The sequence below is a fragment of the Mastigoproctus giganteus genome, chromosome 3 (assembly GCF_048544385.1).
Source record: "Mastigoproctus giganteus isolate SK-2022 chromosome 3, ASM4854438v1, whole genome shotgun sequence".
Classification (NCBI taxonomy): Eukaryota; Metazoa; Arthropoda; class Arachnida; order Uropygi; family Thelyphonidae; genus Mastigoproctus; species Mastigoproctus giganteus.
In genome coordinates this window covers 230,314,076-230,337,978 of record NC_143577.1, presented here as the reverse complement: position 1 = coordinate 230,337,978, position 23,903 = coordinate 230,314,076, and the positions used below count along the sequence as shown (strand labels likewise).

General features: G+C 37.9%; 1 protein-coding gene across 1 annotated transcript in view; it reads left to right on the top strand.

Annotated features, from left to right (window-relative positions):
• LOC150088828 (transmembrane protein adipocyte-associated 1 homolog) overlaps positions 1–23,903 on the top strand; it is a 194,872-nt gene that overhangs the window by 27,512 nt on the left and 143,457 nt on the right. The window contains exon 2 of the mRNA XM_090370928.1: positions 19,962–20,316. Coding sequence (XP_090227054.1) covers positions 20,144–20,316 — 173 coding nt within the window. The 5' untranslated portion in view covers positions 19,962–20,143. The remainder of the gene's footprint in view (positions 1–19,961; positions 20,317–23,903) is intronic.

Here is a 23,903-nt window from a genome sequence, read left to right as displayed (position 1 = left end):
GGCTGCACACAGTAGTGTCCACAACCAAAAATTCAATCAGGACATGAAATTGAATGTCCTGATTGTGGGGGGAAACACAATAGAGCTCATAAGACTGCAACTTACTGAGGTTCAGCTGTAGCGGAACATTTGTGGGAAACTGCGTATGGCATTACAGCTAAAGAAACTTTGATCGGGGATAAGGCACATGGCTTTTGGAACCAGAAATGTCTGGAGAGTTTAAGAATATGTTCATCTGTGTGCTACAATCTTAATAGAGATAAGGGCTATCGCATTCATCTGCTCTTTGAAGCCCTTATGAAGAGACGACGGTTTAGAGTGGCCCATCCAGTTTCCGGTTCCAATGCACGAGAAGTGAACCGTACAGCAGACACCATAGTTCATGATTCAGACCTTCTGAGATGTATGTGGTACATATAGATTGTCAGTTACCTGCAACCACTATAGCTGATGAAGGTGGCCGCTGCTGCCAAAAGCTCCTGTGTTAGTGGTTCTAGTGATTTTAAACAACTTTTATCACTTTTAATTTTATATATTTTATTCATGATATACAACATTTATTTTATTTTATTTTGTTTTAATATTTTAATAATCAGTTATACGAACAGTATACATGTATTTTATTTTATTTTATATTATCATAATAAAGGTGTTTTATAGATTCGAGTCAGTGTTATTTAGTAGCATTACAGATGAATTCTGTGTGAGTGTGCTGCAAGAGAAAAGGCACAGATTAGCCTACTGCTAGTGCAGCAGCAGTTGAGCATCTTTTATATGTAATTAAAGTATCCCTATGCTCGTACTGAAAAGAAATTTGGACAACAGGTACAATAAAGAATGTGCTCCACATTTATTGGGAAAAAAAAATTTGTTTAAAAATTTGTCACTATATGGCACTGTGGCAATACAAATCACTTGAACAGTGCTACAATTGTTCAATGTGTCCTCCATTTTGGTCAACAACGGTTTCCATTCGAAGAACAGCATTTTCTATAGCAGAACGTAACATGTCAACTGGAATAGCCAGCACATGACATCTAATGCCGTCCTTTAGATCTGCCAGAGTTTGACATCCTACCCGATACACCTGGTTCTTCAAAAAACCGCACAACCAGAAGTCACATGGGGTGAGGTCCGGTGATCGGGGTGGCCAAGATGTCTGACGACTGATGACTCGTTCGTCTGTAAAGTGTTGCCTTAGCAATCTTTGGACACATTCTTTGGACACAATCGATGTCCAGTGATGGAACAGGCGCTGGGTCCAGTTGGTGTTACCTGTTCAAAAAAATATGGCCCAATCATGAATGTGGCTGTAAATCCACACCACACCACACTGTCACTTTTGGAGAATGCAACAGGACCTCTTGGATAACTTGAGGGTTTTCTGTTGCCCAAATGCGACAGTTGTGTGTATTCACTTGTCCATTTAAGCAGAAGTGGGCTTCATCACGCCAAAGGAAGTTCCATGGCCAAGTGATATCCACTGTCGTTCATGCCAGAAACTGAAGTGCGTATGTGAAACGAATATCTGCATCATGATGCTTTAGCTGCTATAGCATGTGCATCTTGTAAGGATAGTACTGCAACATCTGATGCATTACTAGCCTTACAGTGGAATATGGCATGTCCGCTTCACGAGAAATAGCTGACACACTTGCACTACCACATGGAGATTGACTTGATAAATCCATGACAGCCATAGCCACATCTTCAACACGAGAGGAGTCCACTTGTTTTTGACCTCTACCTGGTTGAACACCAAGTTGTCCTGTCGCTTCAAATTTTGCAATCATTTTGCAGACAGCACAAACAATCATAGGTCCATGCCTTATACGTTTCTGATGCCGGAATTCTCTGATAGCTGCATTGTTGCTGTTCTGATAGTACAGCTTCACTAATAGTGGCTTTTCCTGCAACGTTGTTGGCATTGCTGCTGTAGTGCAAGCAAACATCTACTGTATGATTTTGAAGAGACTGCTTTACTTTTATACAGTACAGTAGAGCTGAGTAGTGGTGTTATTTTTTATTTATTTTTTATTTTTTTAGGAGCATTAGTAACTAAGGCCATATTGCTCCAGGATATGCTGTGGTCATTCTCTGACCTTTCCGCATCCTCTGTATTTGGTGGTGACGGGCTCGAACCCCGGTCTAATCAAGAAGCGTGTGCTACACACTTCTGCTCTTTCCCACCTGGCTACGGAGGTGCCTGAGTAGTGGTGCTGTGGCAATAACTCACTTATGTGGCAATAATCCTAACTAAGATAGTTACGTGCCATACGGTGACAGATTTTGTAACTAATTTATTTTTTCCAATAAATGGCAAGCACATTCTTTATTGTACCTGTTGTCCAAAATTTCTCTTCAGTACAAGCCTTAGAACTCGCTCCAGAGCCCTCTACATAGGGATACTTTAATTTTAATTATCATACCAGTCATTAACTAAATGAGCTATCAGCTGTATGAAGACTTCAATTTCCAGAAAGGTTAACAGTGATAATGCTGGAGTATTGGGAAGCAAAAATATATGTTGAACAAGTTAGAGAGTCCCAGGATGATTTTTTTTTTTTTTTTTTTAATTAAAACCCGAACCTACAGCACTTAGTGCCACACATGGGAGGAAGGTTAGAAAATGAAAAAAGATAGTTGTTGATGTTATACTTGAGTTTCTGTATTTTGTAATTATCAGGAAATACATATGAAGGTAGGTTGTTAAATGAAGTAGAAGGGATAAACGAGGAAGAAGAAAAGTTTGTTCTGCGAGTTCAAAGTTGGAACAGTAAATGGATGTTGTCTGGTTGTCGCACATGTTTGGATTGGTTTGCAAGAACAAGAGAGAGGGGAGGGGAAATTATAGAGCTAATTAAAAAAGAACAGTGCCTATGGGTGTATCTATAGAAACTGCAGTCAGCAGAAACAGAATGTCTGCAAGATTAGAGAGACTTTATAAGAGATGGTCATTTAATTAACTGTCTTCTTTATACTCCAGCATGACCACTAGGCCAGTAGAGTATAAAGAAGACAGTTAATTAAATGACCCAGACTGCCCCAGATGTAAGAACAATATTCCATGACAGGGTAGATTTGAAATTTATACAAAGTGAGTAGCTTTTTAGAATAAAAGTATTCCCAAAAGCAAAAGAGGAAATCCAGTTTTTTAGATGCAGAGGAAGCAAATTTTGTGATATGAAGTCAGGGTAATCCCTAATCGAGATATGTGCTCTTCTCTAGAAATCTGAGGCGCCTCCGTAGCCAGGTGGGAAGGAGCAGCAGTGCGTAGCACACGCTTCTTGATTAGACCGGGGTTCGAGCCCGTCACCACCAAATACGGAGGATGCGGAAAGGTCAGGGAATGACCACCGCATATCCCGGAGCAATATGGCCTTAGTTGCTAATGCTCCTAAAAACCAAAAAATAACAAAATATCTAGAAATCTGAGTGTCATTAAACATAAGCAGAAGACTCCTTTTTGTGGGATGTAAGATAGGGTTGAGTTTTAAAAGGATTGAAATTAACTATATTACCTTGCCCCACTGGAGATCAACAGCATTTAAGGAATTTGTAGTGGATATTTGAGAAATTGAAGCTGTTTGTACAGGACATGCTTTCCCAAATTGGAAGATGGAATGCAATGTGTTTTGGGTTGTAAGTGCTAACAAAGTATGCATATTATTTTTCTCGGTTCAACAGTTGGTCTTTATAATAGATCCAGTTGTATTTTCCTTCATTGTGTTTCCTTTTTTCACTTTAAACCAAGCTGATCATTCTGTAATATGTTCTATTTGATTTAGGCAAAGTGAAAAAGATTAAATAATGAAAATTCATGTTTCATACTCTGTGAAAAATAAACTGGCACTGTTAAGAATTCCTGGGTTATATACTTTTCTAGTAATATTTTATACATGTTATTAGAAAAATATATAATCCAGGATGAACAGCATAAGTTTTAAATTCTGAATTTTGCCACTTTGATATTGTAAATCCTAGAATTTACTGTGTCAAAGCAAATATTGTTGGGATATTAGAGACGTGATGTAGTAGTAGTAGTAGTGGCATGTGATGCAAGAAAGCAAGTGTATGAGCTTATGCAGCATCAGCCAAAAAAAAAAAAAAAATCACACCATTCCCTCCAAATGCCTGTCCAGTACCTCCTTAAATTTATTCAACCTATCAACTTCCACAACGACAGATGGAAGTTTGTTCCAGCAATTAACCACCTGCTGGCTAAAGGCAAATTTCCGCACATCTATTCTACATCTGTCCTTTCTTAATTTGAATTTATGCCCCCTTAGGTTCGTAATCTGAACAAGTGGAAGGATCCCATCAGAATTCAGCATGCTGAACCCATTCAAGGCCTTATACACCTCAATCAGATCACCGCGCAGGTGCCTAGTCTCCAGCCACTGCAATTTGCAGAACTTAAGCCTCTCTTGATAAGAGGATCCCTTCATTCCCCTCACCAATCTTGTTGCCCTTCTCTGTACACACTCAAGTAAATCTACATCCTTCATAAAATGAGGCCTCCAGACCTGTACGCAGTACTCAAGGTGTGGCCTGACCATTGCCTTATACAGAGGGATAATCACCTCCTTTTCCCTGATAGCAAAATTCCTATATATCATTGACAAAACCCCATGACCTGCCCTGGCAGCCTGTCTGCATTGCTCAGAAAACTTCATATCTGCCTGCACAATTACTCCCAGGTCTTTTTCATTTTCTACCACCTTAAGTGTAGTACCACACAGTTGGTACGTTTCTCTGGGGTTACTTCTACCCATATGCAGTACTTTGCTTTTGTCAAGGTTAAACTTCAGTTGCCACTTCTTAGCCCATTTGCCCAAATTATCCAGATCCTGTTGCAGTAGCACACTGCCATTACTGTCATTAACAACCCTGCCAACCTTTGTATCATCTGCAAACTTCGACATTAAGCCTGATATACCTTCATCAATATCATTGATAAATATACAAAACAACAGTGGACCTAACACCAAACCCAGTGGGACCCCACTAATAACATTAGTCTAAGAAGAGCAGCACCCATTGATTACCACCCTCTGTCTTCTCCCACTTAACCATCCTTTTATCCATTGTAGCAACTTACCCTTAATACCATTCTGCTCCAATTTGTACAATAGTCTTCCATGCGCAACAGTGTCAAAAGCTTTCCCGAAATCCAAATATATGATATCAAAATTATTTTTTGCATCCAGTTCCTTTGTAACCACATCATAATATCCTATCAAATTTGTCAGACAAGACTTTCCCTTAACAAACCCATGTTGTGTCTGAATTATTGCTGCAGTCTTGTCTAGATGATCCTGCAATGCATCTTTAACCAGTGACTCCATTATTTTACCAGGAACAGATGTTACACAGATAAAAAGAATGGGGGGTTAAAATTTGTACAGAGAGGACAGACAGGATAGAAAGGGAGGAGGGGCTGTGCTGTTAGTTAGGAACCACATAAAATCGAAGACAATGCAGCCAGCTGACATGTGTGGCCAGTGTAATATTGAGTCAGTTTAGTGTGACATAAGCATTGGGAAGGCAAAAACTAGAGTAGGAGTGTGTTATAGGCCTAATGACTCTGATGAGTACAACAAACAACTGTACAGAGAAAGAGTGGGCCAGTAAATCAGTTGGTCCGACTGTTCAGACAGTTTTTAAGTTCTATACAGTCGGACCAACTGATGATGTTACCAACAACAAATTCTAAATGAGAAGCATTCAAAGAATGCTTCTCATTTAGAATTTGTTGTTGGTAACATCATCAGTTGGTCCGACTGTAAAGAATTAATCTTGGATACTACTAGACTTTTCATACAAACTAAGCAATACTGTTCGGGGTTTAGGCCTAAACATACATCAGAGGAACTAATGAGAATCGTGGCAGAGAAGAAAAATGCATGGGATGCATATAAATTATCAGGTAACGCAGAAGAGTATGCTAGATATGAGCTAGTCTGTAATCAAATCACAAAGAAGATTAGGAAAGCAAAAGCAGATTACAAGAAATCTTTGGCAAAGAGTGCAAAGAAAAACAGCAAAGACTTCTTTATTTATGTACATACTAGAATGAAGGTTGGCCACATTGGAGCAATCACATTGGTCCACTAGATATGAATGGTTTAACTGTACATGAATCTGATTAGTCCACTTGATATCGATGGATCAGCTGTTGATGATCCTGCTCAGGAGAGCTGACAAACTGAATGAGTATTTTTATCTACATTCACACATGATGAATTCTGTAGGGAAGTGGAGGCAAGAATAACAAGGCGCTAAATGATCTTGTAATAACTGAGAGGAAAGTGGAGGAGAAATTGTTGAAGTTAAACATAAGAAAGGCACCTGGGGTGGAAGGTATCTATCCAGTTATACTAAGGGAGGAAGCAGAGGAAGTAAGCAAACCCTTAGCATAATTATGAGAGCGTCCTTGGATTCAGGGGAGTTCACCATGGACTGGAGATGTGCAAATGTATCCTCAATTCACAAAGGGGGTTCAAAAGGTGACACACAAATAATTATAGACCTGTTAGTTTAACTTCTGTTCTGGGGAAAATATTGGAGACACTGATTAAAGAAGCAATGCAGGATCATCTGGACAAGACTGCAGTTATAGTTCAGACACAACATGGATTTGTTAAGGGGAAATCTTGCCTGACAAATTTGATTTAATTCTACAATGTGGTCACATAGGAACTGGATGCAAAAAATAGTTTTGATATCATATACTTGGATTTCAGGAAACCTTTGATACTGTTGCATATAAAAGTCTGCTATACAAAATGGAGCAGTGTGGCATTAAGGGTAAGTTGCTACTATGGATAAAGGGATGGTTGAGTGGAAGAAGACGGAGCGGTAATCAGTGGACTAATGTTATTAGTGGAGTCCTCCAGGGTTCAGTGTTGGGATCATTATGGTTTCTATATTTATCAAGGATATTGATTGAGGTATATGAGGCTTAATGTCTAAGTTTGCAGATGATACAAAGGTTGGCAGGGTTGTTAATAACAGTAATGATGGTATGCTGCTGCAACAGGATCTAGAAAATTTGGGCAGCTGGGCTGAGAGGTGGCAACTGAAGTTTAACATCAACAAATGCAAAGTACTGCAGATGAGTAGCAGTAACCTCAGAGTAATGTACCAACTGTGTGGTACTACACCCAGGGTGGTAGAGAGTGAAAAAGACCTAGGGGTGATTATGCAGTCAGATATGAAGTTTTCTGAGTAGTGGCAGACAGGTTTCCAGCGCAGCTCATGGGGTCTTGTCAATGACAAGACCCCATGACACCTTGAGTACTGCATACAGGTCTGGAAGTCTCATTTTAGGAAGGATGTAGAGCTGTTGGAATTGAGCACAGAAAAATTCAACAAAATTAGTGAGGGGAACAAAGGGGTGGTCTTACCAAGAATGGCTTAAGTTCTGCAAATTGCAGCATCTGAGACTGGGCACCTGTGAGGTGATCTGATTGAAATTTATAAGGATTTGAATGGTTTGAGCAAGTTCCTCTTTGAGATTGTTCCTCTTGCTCTAATTATACGCTTGAGGGGGCGATAAATTCAAAATGAAGAAAGACAGTTGCAGAATAAGTGTGGCAAACTTTTGGAGTGAATGGATAGGTGAAATGGGAAGGGTTTTTTTTTTTTTTTGTTGTTTTATTTAAGCTGATGCTGTACAAGCTTTCTTTCTTACTGGTAAATTAGCACTAGTAATGCTAGTGCTAATTTAGGAGTTCATGTTGCTGAAAGTTACAATCTTGCTTTCTTACATCATATTCTACTAGTAATGCTAGTGCTAATTTACCAGTTCATGTTGCTGAAAGTCCAAAATATCAAAAAATGTTTGCATCAGTGGTTCATTCACTTTCCTATTTTTGAAGAATTGCATTTCCTATCCCCCTCAAAATTTTCTAGGTAACATATTTGAAATATAGTGAATATGAGAATAAATATAGTGAACAGACAACCTTACAGAAATAGGAGAAATATTCCCTCTTCCTTCCATGTAGTTGTTTAAAAATTGGAAAAGTGAATAAACCAGAAAATCGTTGTTGCTTCCCTTTTTATTGCTGTATTGCCAACAACCTTTTGGGAATGGGGATTACACGTTACAAGACGCCTCCATAGCCAGGTGGGCAAGAGCAACAGTCATAGCACACACTTCTTGATTAGACCGGGGTTCAAGCCCGTGACTACCAAATATGGAGGATGCGGAAAGGTCAGGGAATGACCACCGCATATCCCCGGAACAATATGGCCTTAGTTGCTAATTCTCCTAAAAACCAAATAACAAACACCTTACCAAGGCCTTTGTTTATAAATTGGAAAAGTTTTAACTAATAGTACATAAAGTGAAGCAAAGATCATTTCATGGTTCATTCACTTTTTCAATTTTTAAACAAGGGTGTAGGCAGGATATATCTCCTATCCCTGCGAAGTTGCCTCGGTAATATATTCACCGCACTGGTGTTCAAAGAAAATGCATCACCTAGAAATTTCACATTTCTAACCCTTTTTTACAATGGTATGTTATATACCCACTATGGGGGCCTCTGGGCAAATATTTACCCAGATCAAATTACAATTCATAAATTCTATAATTTTTACACTAATTACAGAGCTGAAACTCGGTATAGCTGGAACCAGAACTTTTTTCTTGAGTTTTCCTACTTAAAATTTCCAAACTTTCTATTGAATTTCACGCAAATGACAAAAATGTGACATCAAGTATGCATTTTTTTAGGCCTTTTCGACTTATTTTTTTAATTTCCATCGTAATTAGCCTAGGGCTCATGAAACGCGATATTCCATTGGTTTTTTATTTTAGCGAGCGCGAGCTGTGTTTGCATAACTTTGGCGTGGGAATCTTTTCCGCATGACGCCAGAGTTCTCCACACGTGCTCCAAAGCGGGGGGGATCACGCATCTGTTTGCACAGTATACTGAATATAACCTAACCATAAGAAACATTTGTTTTTGAAAAATTAAAAAGACCGTATTTCTTTTCTTCAATTGTATCTAGTAACACAAAATCAAGGAAATTCATTTATTGATAGCAGCATTATAAACTTTGAAAACTTGTGCGCAAAAGAAGAAAAAAAAAATCATCCGCTATGAAGGCATTGTTTTTTGAAATGTGTATTCTTCGCAAAACTGCATATTTTCTAACAATACAAATTGTTAGAAAAATTAAAAAGTTTGAAAAATTTGTATTAACAATACAAATTGTTAGAAAATATTGAAGATAAAGGGCTACTGGCAGCAATAGGTCTCCAAGAGAACACCTACAAGGAACAACAGAAAGTCGCAATCCTGAACACCTGTCGGATAGTCAGAGATTTCCTCGACCAACAGTAACACCAGACATTACAACCACCCTGTGTACTTGGTAGCAGTACCCGTCACGGAGTGGAATCCCCCAATCAGGGAGAAATAATATAAGAGCAATAATAACAATAATAATTCCTTGGTGTGCCGTGAGAACGCTTTCCGGGAATGCGTCATTAGAGTTTCAAGGGAGAAATTCTTTTACAGGGGAGCCGAACGAGAAAAGTCCGATTTTGGTCCCGAAGTTGCGAAGTTGCTTCGACACGTTTTCGAAATTGAAATTTTTGTAGAAGATGAAATATATATCCAGTATCCGATATTGTTGCCTACTACAATTACGGTAAAACAATAATGCAAAATATCGTTCTCTAAAACAATTACAGTAAACTGAAGGTTTTTTTTTTTTTTTTTTTTTCAAATGCGCATTGTTATCAGTTTTACGCAAGTTTTTTTTTTTTTTTTTGCCAGTTTTTTTTTTTTTTTTTTTTTTTTTTTTTACCGTTTCCACTGTGACTTCCAATAGATGAATTTTCTTGATTTTTGGTTAGTAGATACAATACATATTGAAGAAAGGAAATACGATGTTGTTTTTCAAAAACAATTCGTTGCAATTCTTTCCGTTAGTTTCTTATGCCAAGAAACAGTTGCGTACATATATATATTTTTTTCTCCCTGTCGGCTATGTCAGTCACCTTGGTAATGCTGATGTGAAATTACGTCAGTCTCCTTGGTAACGCTGGCGTGAAATTACGTCAGTCAGTTACGGCTCTGTGTAAGTTGATTCGTTCTAGCCAGCTGCGAAACGATCTGGCGCGAAGTTCAAACGTATGGAGAGACGCATTATATAAATCAAACGAATTTCGCCGACTGTTTTTGCGCTCATAATTATAAAAATGCAAATATGATCGTACATTTTTGCTGTTTTTGAGTTAATTAATAGTTCTTGCTGAACTTTAAAGGTAGGAAATCAAAGAAAAATATTCTGTTTATGTATATTGAGAGTTTCAATTTTGTAGATTAAGTAGAAATTTCAGAAATAATTAGTTTCTATCACGAGGCTGGGTGTCAAATTACAATTAAAAATTAGGCAAAAAAGTGCAGGCCTCAAGTGGGGTTAATGACTAGCATCACAAATAGAAATATAAACAAAAGATATTTAGTAATAGTTAAGGCAAAGCTAAGTAATATTTGACAGGTGCTCTCAAAATATTCCAAAATGGGCATTTGCAACCTTTATACAACAGTTTTGGTAAACAATACAATTATGACTGAAATGTTATCAAAACCCTCAGTTTGCTTCAGTTTATCATTTTAAATGGAAAACAAAATGAAAAGTTCACCAGGTGCAAATTAATATTTAGTTGAGCCACCTCTGGCCCTGATGACAGCAGGACACCGTCGAGGGAATTCTGGAGATAATCAACTGATAGTTTGTGGTTCCAAACACGAATTATGGCTTCCTGAAGCTCACGAAGGGTCTTTTGTTTCTTTCTGGCAACTGCAAATTCCACACGATGCCAACAGTTCTCTATAGGATTCAGGTCTGGGCTGTTTCCTGTCCAACTAACAGTTGTAATGGACCGTTCTTCCAACCATTTTTCCACCTGTAGTAGTGACATGTGATGCAAGAAAGCAAATGTATAAGCTTATGCAGCATCAGCCAAAAAAAATCACACCATTCCCTCCAAATGCCTGTCCAGTTCCTCCTTAAATTTATTTAACCTATCAACTTCCACAATGACAGATGGAAGTTTGTTCCAACAATTAACCACCTGTTGGCTAAAGGCAAATTTCCGCACATCTATTCTATATCTGTCTTTTCTTAATTTGAATTTATGCCCCCTTAGGTTCGTAATCTGACCAAGTGGAAGGATCCCATCAGAATTCAGCATGCTCAGCCCATTCAAGGCCTTATACACCTCAATCAGATCACCGCGCAGGTGCCTAGTCTCCAGCCACTGTAATTTGCAGAACTTAAGCCTCTCTTGGTAAGAGGATCCCTTCATTCCCCTCACCAATATTGTTGCCCTTCTCTGCACACGCTCAAGCAAATCTACATCCTTCCTAAAATGAGGCCTCCAGACCTGTACGCAGTACTCAAGGCGTGGCCTGACCATTGCCTTATACAGAGGGACAATCACCTCCTTTTCCCTGCTAGCAAAATTCCTATATATCATTGACAAAACCCCGTGACCTGCCCTGGCAGCCTGTCTGCATTGCTCAGAAAACTTCATATCTGACTGCACAATTACTCCCAGGTCTTTTTCATTTTCTACCACCTTAAGTGTATATTTATCAATTAATTTGGTGTAAGGAGCACATCGAATGGAACCTCGAGCAGTGGAAGTCAGTTATTTTCTCGGATGAGAAGAAATTCAACTCGCATGGCTCTGTAACAAATGTAAACACTTTACTGTCGAACCTTTAATGCAGAAATGAAACTAAAGTAACTACAGAAGTGCTTACTTACTTTTTCCCGATGACTAGGAGCAGAGTCGTCCTGAAAGATGCTGTTACTTGGCAGGTTGAAATGGTCTGTAATGGTTGGCAGTAGTTTTCCTTCCAATATAGCCAGGTATCCACTGGCATTTACGGAACCTTTTATAAACTACAGATGACCTACTCTGCGATACAAAATGCACCCCCAATATCATTTGGCTGGTAAGGAATTTCACTGTAGACACAATACAGTCTGGATGGTATTCTTCACCACATCTACAGCGAATCGTTTGTCTCCCATCAGAGCCATGCGAGTTGAATTTCTTCTCATCCGAGAAAATAACTGACTTCCACTGCTCGAGGTTCCATTTGATGTGTTCCTTACACCAAATTAATCGTGACTTTTTCATTTTTTGTGTGAGGAGGGACTTCTTCTTAGGACGACGGGCTACAAGTCCATTTTTGAAGAGGCATCTTCTGACTGTTACTGCACTTTCTACCACTCCTGTATATTCTTCCCATTCTCTTTTCAGCTCAGACGAAGAAGTTTTCGGGTTTTTAAGGCATAAGCACTTCAAAACGTGGTCCTGTTTTGGCGTAGAGACTCATTTGCGTCTGGTTCCTGTTTTTTCCTATCAGCATAACCAGTATTCTTGAGTTTGGAAATAAATTTGCTCACTGTCGACTGATTACAAGACACTCTATAAGCAATATGACGGGAAGAACATCCTTCCTCACATAAAGCAACAATAGCACTCTTTCTTTGTGGCGTCAACTGCACGTAACTCGCCATTCTGACACAAGCAAGGAATGTCTTGAACTCTTGCAGAGCGTGCTTATATAGCTGAAAGTAGCAGATAAACAATATTACATCATCACCTACACATGTCAATCTTATCTGATTCAACCTGTTCAATCTGTAAGAAATATTGTCATATACAGTCCATTCCTGTTATTTGGGACACACCAGGACTAGTGCATTTTGGCCCGATTAAGCGGCTGCCCCAATTATCCGAAGTTTCACGTAAATAGTTAAAAATACAATGTACCCCCCCTTTTTTTACAATTGGTTCACTGTACAATCAAATTACGTTACGATGAACTCAACATAGTAAAGTACCGTTCGCTATACGATGTGCAGTAAGCGCTGGTCATTGTGATCACATTTGTGAATTGAATTTTAATTCTATTAAACAGTGATTCTAATTAGCGAAAATAGGAGGAATATTATCCACAGGCTATAAAAGCAAAGATATATTAAACAGAAATTTACCCTTTATTACCTTACCAATTAAAAAAATACATGAAATTCAGAAGAATAAATGTGATAATTGGAAGAATTAATATGTACATACTAACTAAACTAGTTGACATATCTGTTCACTGACATTTGTGGGTGGGGGTTAAAATCTAAAACAGTAAAAAGATAAGCAATCAATAACAAAGAACACGGCACACACAAATTGCAAGTAACATAATACACGCAAGTGAGAACCGAGTTACAAAGCTTTGAAAATACGAATGAAGAGAAGATCTGAAAATTAATTTTTTTATATGATTGAAGATTTCATGGAAGTGTAAACACATTTCACCATAATAACCCACAGAATTCCAGCTGTCGGTATTATTGCAAATTCAGTAAGATCGAGTTTACTGTCTGTTTATAATAGATTTCACTAAAAATCTATTATAAAAGCCCAATAAACAGATGACTGCTAATTGTTTTTATTGTTTTATGGTTGTGACCTCCAGAATTTCGACCGAACCACGTGGTACCGTCGGAGACAATCGTAGGGTAATCTCCAGTGCTGCGGTCTTCTGCCCAGATTAAATGGCATGCTGTCCCAATTAAGCAAAGTAAACCCTGGCCATTTTTTCGATTGGTTTCTGTTTTTTAAGATTTGCCCCAAATAAACAGCTGCCCCGATTCACCGGTGGCCCAGATAAGCGGAATCCACTGTACTTACATTATTCGGATGACAATTACTATTTTTAGGGGTGATGCACTTTCTTTGAACACCAGTGTATATATAGAGTGTGTGTGGTATTATAGTACTTCATTAATTCAGTCAGATAATGGAAAAGAATTCACAAATGGGCTTTTACCCATTTGTGAATTCTCCCACCATTCCCAACACGCTCCATTCAGTGCCTCCTGTGGTCTTCCGTCAAAAGGTTGTCAGAAGGATTTTGATGAATCTTGATGCTAAGAAGGCTCCTGGCCCTTACTTACTCCTGTTTTTTGCCACCTTTTTTCACTTTCTTATTCCAAAGGTGTTTTTCCTCCTGCTTGGAAATTTGCTTATATCCAGCCAGTTCCTAAAAAGGGTGACAAATCACTCGGAGGATGCGGAAAGGTCAGGGAATGACCACCACATATCCCGGAGCAATATGGCCTTAGTTGCTAATGCTCCTAAAAACCAAAATAACAAACAACAGCAATCAAATAAAGCCACGCGATCAAACAAAGGCGCATATTGAAGTATTAAAAAACATTGATTTATAATTTTTATTTTCAATTACGTTTCGAAAAACTAAAGTTTTCATAATTAATAAATATGGATTTATTGCGGATTATCCGGTGCATCCCATGGATCATCTCGCGCACCCGTAGGGGTGCACATACCCCACTTTGGAGACCACTGCTCTAAACTATTCATTCAAATTCCATATACCTTTTGGCATAACAGCTAGTGAAATAGCATTTAATGACAGTGGGATTAGAAAAAATCTATTAAACATTAACAGTTGAATATATATTACAATATTGGCCTCAAGTTTTTGCATCTACAAAAATAAATCGCATATTGTTCAAAAAGTCTTAATTGAGATTAGAGTTTATGATATTAACTAGAATTTGTTGACTTAATTTTTAAATATGAAATTAAGTAATTAATGTATTTATGCAAATGACCAACTGATTTTATACATTGGGATATTATAAACATAACAATGACAGTTGAATCAGTAGTGTAAACCAGTAGTAGGATAAAAGAGTTTCACAGTGTTTTTATTACTTTGGATATACATGATCAAGTCTAGCTGTTGGGGGAGGTCCCCTTCTGCTTAACTATTCTTTGATTATTTTATTTTGATATAAATGAGAGATATAAATTTTAAAAAAAAAACAGCATGTTGAAAAGAACAGAATTTACTAATTGAATAAAAGAGCCACTGAAAGTTAAACTGAAACCCTTTTTTTTTGCTTTGTATCTTTAATATGTTAATAAAATATTTTTGAAAATAACATTATTGAAAGATATGTGAGAATGTTAGGAATGCTGGTAAACGTTAGAAGTTAGTACTTAAGTTTTGTATTATTAAAAAAAAAAAAAAACTCATATACAAAGCAGTACTTTAGATCTTACCTGGCAGTATGCTGGATCAGGTCAGTTTTTATAATGTAATTTGTGATATTATGCCTAGAACCGCAGTTATAACTTTCTCTAAAATGATTTTTTATTATTTCAATTTGAACAAAGAAAACAATAATAATTGTTCCCTATGACTGCTCTTTGCTTACTTGAAATACTTATTAGCATTAGTAAAGACACATGAAAGAAAGCAAGCTTATATAGCTTCAGCTGGAAAAAAAAAAAAAAAAAATCTTCTAATTTCACCCATCCACTTGCTCCAAATGTTTGTCTAGTTCTGCCTTGAATCTATTTAAGCTATAAGTTTGTTCCAGCAATCAACCACCCACTGGCTAAAGGCAAACTTCTGCACATCTGTTCTACAACCGTCTTTCCTCAATTTGAATTTATGCCCTCTCAGGTGATTATTCTGAGCAAGAGGAAGAATCCCATCAGCATTGAGCATGCTCAAACCATTCAAGGCTTTATAGACCTCAATCAGATCACCTCGCAGGTGCCTAGTCTCCAGACACTGTAATTTACTAAACTTAAGCCTTTCTTCGTGAGAGCAACCCTTTGTTCCATTCACTAATCTTGTTGCCCTTCTCTGCACTCGCTCAAACAGCTCTCCATCCTTCCTAAAATGAGGCCTCCAGACCTGTATACAGTACTCAAGGTGTGGCCTGACCATTGCCTTATACAAGGAGATAATCACCTCGTTATCCCTGCTAGAAAAATTCCTGTACATCATTGACAAGACACCATGAGCTACTCTTGCAAACTGTCAGCACTGCTCAGAAAACTTCATATCTGCTTGCACAATTACCCCCAGGTCCTTTTCATTCTCTACCACTGTCAATGTAGCACCACACAGTTGATATGTTACTCTGGGGTTACTGGGGTTAGCTACCTGAGCAGGATCATCAACAGTTGAACCATTGATATCCAGTGGACCAATCTGATTCATCCCCTTCCTTCTAGAGTTTATATAATAAAGAACTCTTTGCTATTTTTCTTTGCATCCTTTGCCAAAGATTTCTCGTAATCTGCCTTTGCCTGCCTAACTTCCTTTGTGACTTGGTTACAGACCCGCTTATATCTATCATAGGCTTCTGTGTCACGTGTTAATTTATATGTATCCCATGCATTTTTCTTATCTGCCACATGTCTCATTAGTTCATCTGACATCCATTTAGGCCTAAACCTTGAACAATATTTCTTAGTTGGTATGAAAAGCATAGTAGTTTCCAAAATCAATTCTTTGAATGCTTTCTATTTCGAATTTGCTGTTGGTAACATCATCAGTTGGTCCCACCGTATAGAATTTAAATACTGTCTCAGACCTCTGTAGTTGCCTTTACGAAAGAAAAAACCCTTCCCTTTACCCCCGATGGTACAGTGATTTGGTAGTTGTTGGCGCATCGGCTTCTGTGGCCATATTGCACCTCCCAAGGTTTTTGCAGTACTTTGATCCAAGCCCGAGGCGGGAATCGAACCCGCAACCTTTGGGTTGCCGGGCATGTACTTTACCCACTCGGCTAGCCCGGCCCGATGGTACAGTAGTTACCTCTTTGGGTAAATCCCACTTCAGCACACTGTGATCACTGCCAACTAGTGGTTCCTTTATCTGCAGATTCTTAATTCATGAAAAATCACTACTGATAATCAGATCAAGAGTATTACTCCCTCTAGTTGCCTCCTGAACATGCTGCTGTAGAAAACAATCATCCAATAAATCCAAAAAAGCCTTGCTAGTGTGTGTGACCAACCCACAAATTCTAGTCAATATCTGGGAAATTAAAGTCCCCTATTATAAGACTCTCTGATTTACTGATCCACTCTATTTCCTTGTACAGTTGTTAATTATACTCATCAGAGTTGTTAGGCCTATAACATACTCCTACTCTCAATTTTGATTTCCCAGTGCTTATGTCACACCCAACTGACTCGACACTGCCCTGTCCAGCCATGTTGACTGGCTGTACTTCCTTGGATTTTGTGTGTTTCTTAACTAATAACATAACCCCCTCCTCCCTTCCTGTCCTGTCTATCCTTCCTGTACACATTGGCGCCTCCGTAGCCAGGTGGGAAGGAGCAGCAGTGCGTAGTACACGCTTCTTGATTAGACCGGGGTTCGAGCCCGTCACCACCAAATACGGAAGATGCGGAAAGGTCAGGGAATGACCACCGCATATTCCCGGAGCAATATGGCCTTAGTTGCCAATGCTCCTAAAAACCAAATAACAACAACCTGTACACATTGTACTCCCCAAATTCCATTTCTGCATTCCTTATATCTGTGTGACACCATGTCTCTTATATCCCAACAATATCTGTCTTTGATGTTTTGACCAACACCTCAAATTCATCAAATTTATTTACCAAACTCCTAGCATTGGTGTACATGCAAGTATACATGCACCTGTTCCTATTCTTAGCTACCCTAACACAGCCCATGTGTTTACTTGTACTGCAACGACTCCCAGCAGTCTCTGAAATCCCCTGCAACTTGTTTTCCAGGCTGCTGCTCATTCCAATAGAAGCAGTACAAGAATCATTTTCACCTCTGCCAGCGGCTACTGTTAATCTATTAGTCCGTGTATCCACCCCCAAGCTAGCAGTTTTCTGACCCACCTAACACTGCCTCGATTTAGTGAATGGAACAAAGGGTGTTCTTACGAAGAAAGGCTTAAGTTTTGCAAATTACAGTGTCTGGAGACTAGGCACCTGTGAGGTGATCTGATTGAGGTCTATAAAGCCTTGAATGGTTTGAGCATGCTCAATGCTGATGGGATTCTTCCTCTTGCTCAGAATAATCGCCTGAGAGGGCATAAATTCAAATTGAGGAAAGACAGTTGTAGGATAGATGTGCAGAAGTTTGCCTTTAGCCAGCGGGTGGTTGATTGCTAGAACAAACTTCCATCTGTTATTGTAGATGTTGATAGCTTAAACAGATTCAAAGCAGAACTGGACAAACATTTGGAGCGAGTGAATGGGTGAAATGAGAAGGGGGTGTTTTTTTTTTTTTTTTGGCTGATGCTATATAAGCTTGCTTTCTTGTATCATGTACCCTTGCTAATGCTAATAGCATCAGCAAATATTCTTGCACCCTTTCTTATTTAAGTATATCCCATCCCTGTAGAAGCAGTCTCTCCTGTTAACAAGCACAGACCAGGCTGAGAAAAATTCTACCCCTTGAGCCTTGCACGGTCTCTCCAGTGCTGAATTGATCAACAAAGCTCTCATCATTTACTACCTCCTATCGTTTCTGGGCAGAATTGCAGACACTTTCAAATTCAACTCTAATTCTTGGCTTTTTTCAACAGTTACCTGTACTTGTTAAGTAATTCTGCCGGTCTCCTACTCTTAATATCATTAGTGCCAATGTGTACAACAATATCACCTTTTGTGCCCTTAAACGATGATATCTGCTGTATGTCATCAACCTTTGCCCCTGGTAGATATACCCTGGTCCTGTTCCACCTATCCTTTTTGCACAATATGTTCCCTGTTTCCCTGACAATAGAGTCACTGACAACTACTAGTTCCTGTGGGCGCATTCTGCCTTGGGGAGTTCCTGCTGTGTTGCGTGATGTTCAAGTGGAAGCTCTGGCGTTGATGTGGGCAGCTGAGAGCTTGTTGAGCCCTTCAATTTAGATCCTTCAAGGGCTTCCACCCTGTCCTTCAAGGGCATCCACCCTGTTCTTCAAGCTCTCATATAGGCCCATATCAATGCTGAGTTGTCGCCTGATTTCCTCACACTCCTTACATTGGGCACACACACAGAGACATTCCCCCTGGCAATATCATGTCCCATCCCTGATTGCTCCACAAACATCGAGCAGTACATTTTAAAAGGCTGTGATTCAGAGGACAACTGCCCTCCCTCCGGTTCTCCCCTGAGCCACAGCACTCCCATTAGCTTGAGCCTTTTGCTTTGCTGCTCTGTGGTGTGAGTCATGATTTCGATTTAATTTCAATACAAAATTATAACTCTAAACTTGTATCCCAATGCAGTTATATATATATATATTTTTTTTTTCAGTATCGAGTATTATCTCTGAGTTTCGTTACATAACTTCTGTATCTCTTATCAAGTTATATGTATTTAGTTTAAAAAAAGTGCAATTTAATTGACAATGAAGTTTAACAAGATTAACAAATTTTACTGATTAATTGATAATACTATACTATACTATACTAAGCTAACAGATTTCTAATACTCTGCTACGTGTTTCGCTATCTAGTTTTACCATAAACCTTACGCTGTCTAGTTTGGGATATACGTTGTATTGTATAACAATGGCTGCAAGTTACGAATGGTAAATCTATGGACACTAAGTATTAATTAACTTTCAAAATCACACTATCTAAATTCAAAATAAACCAAGGAGCTTGACTAGGTCTATAAGCTACTTATAGAAAATATTGAATAAGAATTACATGTTAGCATTCTACAGAATATATCCTTTCAGTTTGTGAAAGTTGGCTTGACACTTAATTACATTTTTGTTAAATGAATAAACTAGCCACTGAATGTTAAACTGAAACTTCTATTCTTTTTTTTTTTTTTTGCCTCATATCTTTAATATGTTAATAAAATATTTTTGAAAATTTAACTTTATTGAAAAGATATTTGAGAATATGGGCTGGTAGATGTTAGGAGTTAGTACTATAGTTTTGTATTATTAAAAAAAAATCCATATACAAAGCAGTACTTTAAATCTTACCTGGCAGTATGCTGGATCAGGTCAGTTTTTATAACGTAATTTGTGATATTATGCTTAGAACTGCAGTTATAACTTTTCTAAAATGATTTTATTTTATTTTTTTATTTCAGTTTGAACAAAGAAAACAATAATAATTGTTCTCTATGGCTGCTCTTCGCTTACTTGAAATACTTATTGAATAAGAACTACATGTTAGCATTCTACAGAATATATCTTTTCAGTTTGTGAAAGTTGGCTTGACACTTAATTGCATTTTTGTTTGCCAAATATTCAACTTACAGAGAGATTAAAAATGTTGCATAGGAATTCTCCTCCTTTATTAGTTATAGCAGACAGTCCTTTTGTTGTTCCTCAAAAACGAGATTCATTTAGTCAGAATACCACCACCACCACTACTCCACCATCAGGAAAAGAAGAACAACCCTTTTGTAAGTGGATTTTATATACAGATATCCAGGAATCAAGGTATGCTGTTTTCAACTAATTAATGAAATGTTTATGGTATTAATAAATTAAATGAGCAAATAAAATATAATTGAAAATAAGTATATTAGCATTAGTAGAGGCATATGATGCAAGAAAGCAAGCTTATACAGCATCAGCCAAAAAAAATTTTTTTCCAATTTCACCCATACTCATTTGTTTGCAATTAAGTAAACCTAAGAAACCTGTTAAGATAAAGCCACATTAAATTTTGAGTTAATAATATTTCTGGTTTATAGATTTAAAGGAAATTATAATATAATAATATTTTTATAAAGCCCATCATATAATTTTGTTTTAAAGTTTCTTTTATTGTTTTTAATTATTTATTGATGTATTTATCTATACATTGAAATGATTACTCTCAACAATGACACTTCAGGACTAATGAATTTGATGTTAACATAAAACTAATTTACTAACTCAAAACTTGTCCAAAAATGATAGGGCAAATAGTCATTTCTTGATTTATGTATTTTCAGTTTAATGTTAACAAACATACCATTTCTCAATTTATGACACTTTAGTCCATTTTCAGGTGCATTAGCATATATTCGTAAAGCATTCGTTCTATTGTCTTCACATCTGCCTGTCCCTCTAGCTGTTATAGCTCAACTCCTAATGGATGGATGGATATTTGTAAAAATTATATATTTGAGACTTGTTAGAAAAATTGGGGCTTAGAGGGGAACAGGTATCCTGTGCGTTATCAGACACTGAGCCTAAAACACTGATGGATCCAATATCTTTCTATTACAGAAGATTTAGGAGAAGTCTGGTTGGCCTGCCTCCCTAAAATCCACTCATGCACACCTTCTCGATGGTAAGCCCCGTTACGTCACTTAGGTGGCAGCGAATGTGTAGAGTGGTTCTCTTCAAGACGCCTGGTCAGCATGAAGAGGAAAAGACCTAACCCTCCAGCATATGACAGCACGACAAAACAAATGGCTCTCAGTCCCCAGCGGCTTTCACTCCCCCTCTTATGGCAGCGAGAGGATCAGAGTGGAAGCAGAGGGTGCTAAGAATCTCTAGGTACAACCAGGCTGCCATGCACGGAAACTGAACTTGGCCTGTTACAACGTAAGATCACTCATCGGTGAAGACAGGATATTAGAGCTGGAAAAGGAATTAGAAAATGTGAATTGGAATATCATCGGTTTGGCTGAAACAAGAAGAAGAAATGAATCACTTATAAGTTTATCAAGTGGAAATCTGCTGTACACCAATGGAAACAGTGAAAGGAGTGAAGGTGGAGTTGGGTTTCTGGTCCATAAAGATTTAAAAAACAACATTTTGGAATTCAAAAGTACATCACCAAGGGTGTCAGGACTAATACTCAAGGTTTCTAAGAAGTACAAGCTAAAGGTTATAATGATTTATGCACCAACATCGAGCCATGATAACGAAGAGGTTGAAGAAATGTACACCGAAATTGAGAGTCTTCTAGATGAACAGAAAACCCACTACGCTATTATTATGGGAACTTCAATGCTAAGGTTGGAAAAAGACAAAACAGTGCAGAAAGGGGAACTATAGGAAATTTTAGAATTGGTGAAAGAATTGAAAGAGGCAAAAGACTTGTGGAATTTGCAGAATCTCAAGGATTGTCAGTAATGAACACTTTTTTCAAGAAAAGGGTTAAAAAGAAAGTGGACATGGAAGAGTTCAAATGGATTAACAACTAATGAAATCTGCTTCATCCTCACTAACAGAAGATATGTTTTGAATGATGTTACCGTCCTGAATAAGGTAAATGTTGGAAGTGATCACAGAATGGTAAGATGTACACTTGATGTAGGGAAGGAAAGGAAAAAACTGATTCGAGTAAATAATACAAAGGTCTTTGAGATAACAGAAGAGGAGAAAAAGCAGTATGTACCAGAACTTAAGAACAAGTTTGAGCTTCTGCAGACTGCACAGGACCAAGATATTGACGAGGAATATTATAACTTTCTGAAAGTGATAAAGCCCAAGAAACCTATAGGGAAAAAGAAATCCAAAGAAGAAAAAATTTGTCAAGAAACACTTGTTATGATGAACCGAAGGCAAAAAATGAAGAGCAAGATAAACACTGACAAGGAGAAAATTGAGTAGTATACTGAGTTATGCAAAGCCATTAGAAAGAGACACAGAGAGGACATAAGAAGATTTAACACAAGAAAAGTAGAACAAGCATTAAGGGAAAACAAAGGATTTAAATCAGCAGTAATACAGAAAGACAAATGATACTGAAACTGAAGAATAGTGAGGATGTACTTATAAACAGCAGAGAAGGCATAATTCAAATAGCAGAAGACTACTATAGAGAATTATACAAGGAGTGAGGGAATGATGCCAGCAGTGGGGAAGATGGATTGCAAATTAGCAACACATACGACATACCTGATATTCTTCCTGATGAGGTAGAACATGCATTGAAGCAAATGAAGAATCAAAAAGCCCTGGGGGGAAGATGAAGTTACTGTACAGTTGTTAAAATTGGGAGGAAGAGACATAACACAAAAACTGGCAAGGCTCTTCACAAAGTGCATTAGAAAAGGTGTGATGCCTAAGCAGTGGAATAATGCAATCATAGTTTTGCTGCATAAGAAAGGAGATAAATCAGAAATTGGAAATTATAGACCAATTAGCTTGTTATCCCACATCTACAAGTTGTTCACAAGGGTCATTACTAACAGATTAGAAGGAATACTTGATGAGAATCAACCGAAAGAGCAAGCTGGCTTTAGGACAGGATTCTCAACTATGGATCACCTTCACGTAATGTCACAGCTAATGGAGAAAGCAAATAAATATAAAACACCATTATGCCTGGCATTTGTGGATTATGAAAAGGCATTTGACTCCATACAGCATAAGGCAATGTTTCGAGCACTGGAAAGACAAGGCATAGATACCCCACATATTATGATTTTGAAGAATATATATGAGAATGCTACCTCCTTTATTAGACTAGACAAAGACAGTAGGAAATTTAAATTTGAGAAAGGAGTTCGACAAGGAGACACAATATCTCCGAAGCTGTTTACTGCTGCCCTCGAGGAAGCTTTCAGAAGATTAGACGGGTCGCAGAAAGGAGTCAATGTGAACGGAGAGTACCTAAACCATTTACAATTTGCAGATGACATTGTGGTCATGAGCCATGATCCCAAAAAATTAGAGTAAAATCTTAATCAGTTATGCACAGTTAGTAAGGATTTTGGACTAAAGATGAATATGGCTAAAACAAAAGTAATGATGAACAAGTATGCCACAGAAAGGGAAATAATGATTGAAGGAGCAGTAATTGAAAAGTTGGAGTCATATACTTATCTGGGACAAGTTATTAGCTGTAATAATATAAATGGCTGGAAGTCAAGAGAAGAATAAATTTTGGATGGATAGCATTCAGGAAATATAGTCACATACTGAAGAGCAATATCCCAGTTTGTCTGAAACATAAAATAATGAACAAATGTATACTCCCCACCATGACTTATGGAAGTGAAACTTGGGCACTCACCAAAAGAATGGAAGAGAAGCTGAGAACTACACAGCGAAGAATGGAACGAATTATATTGTAATTAGAC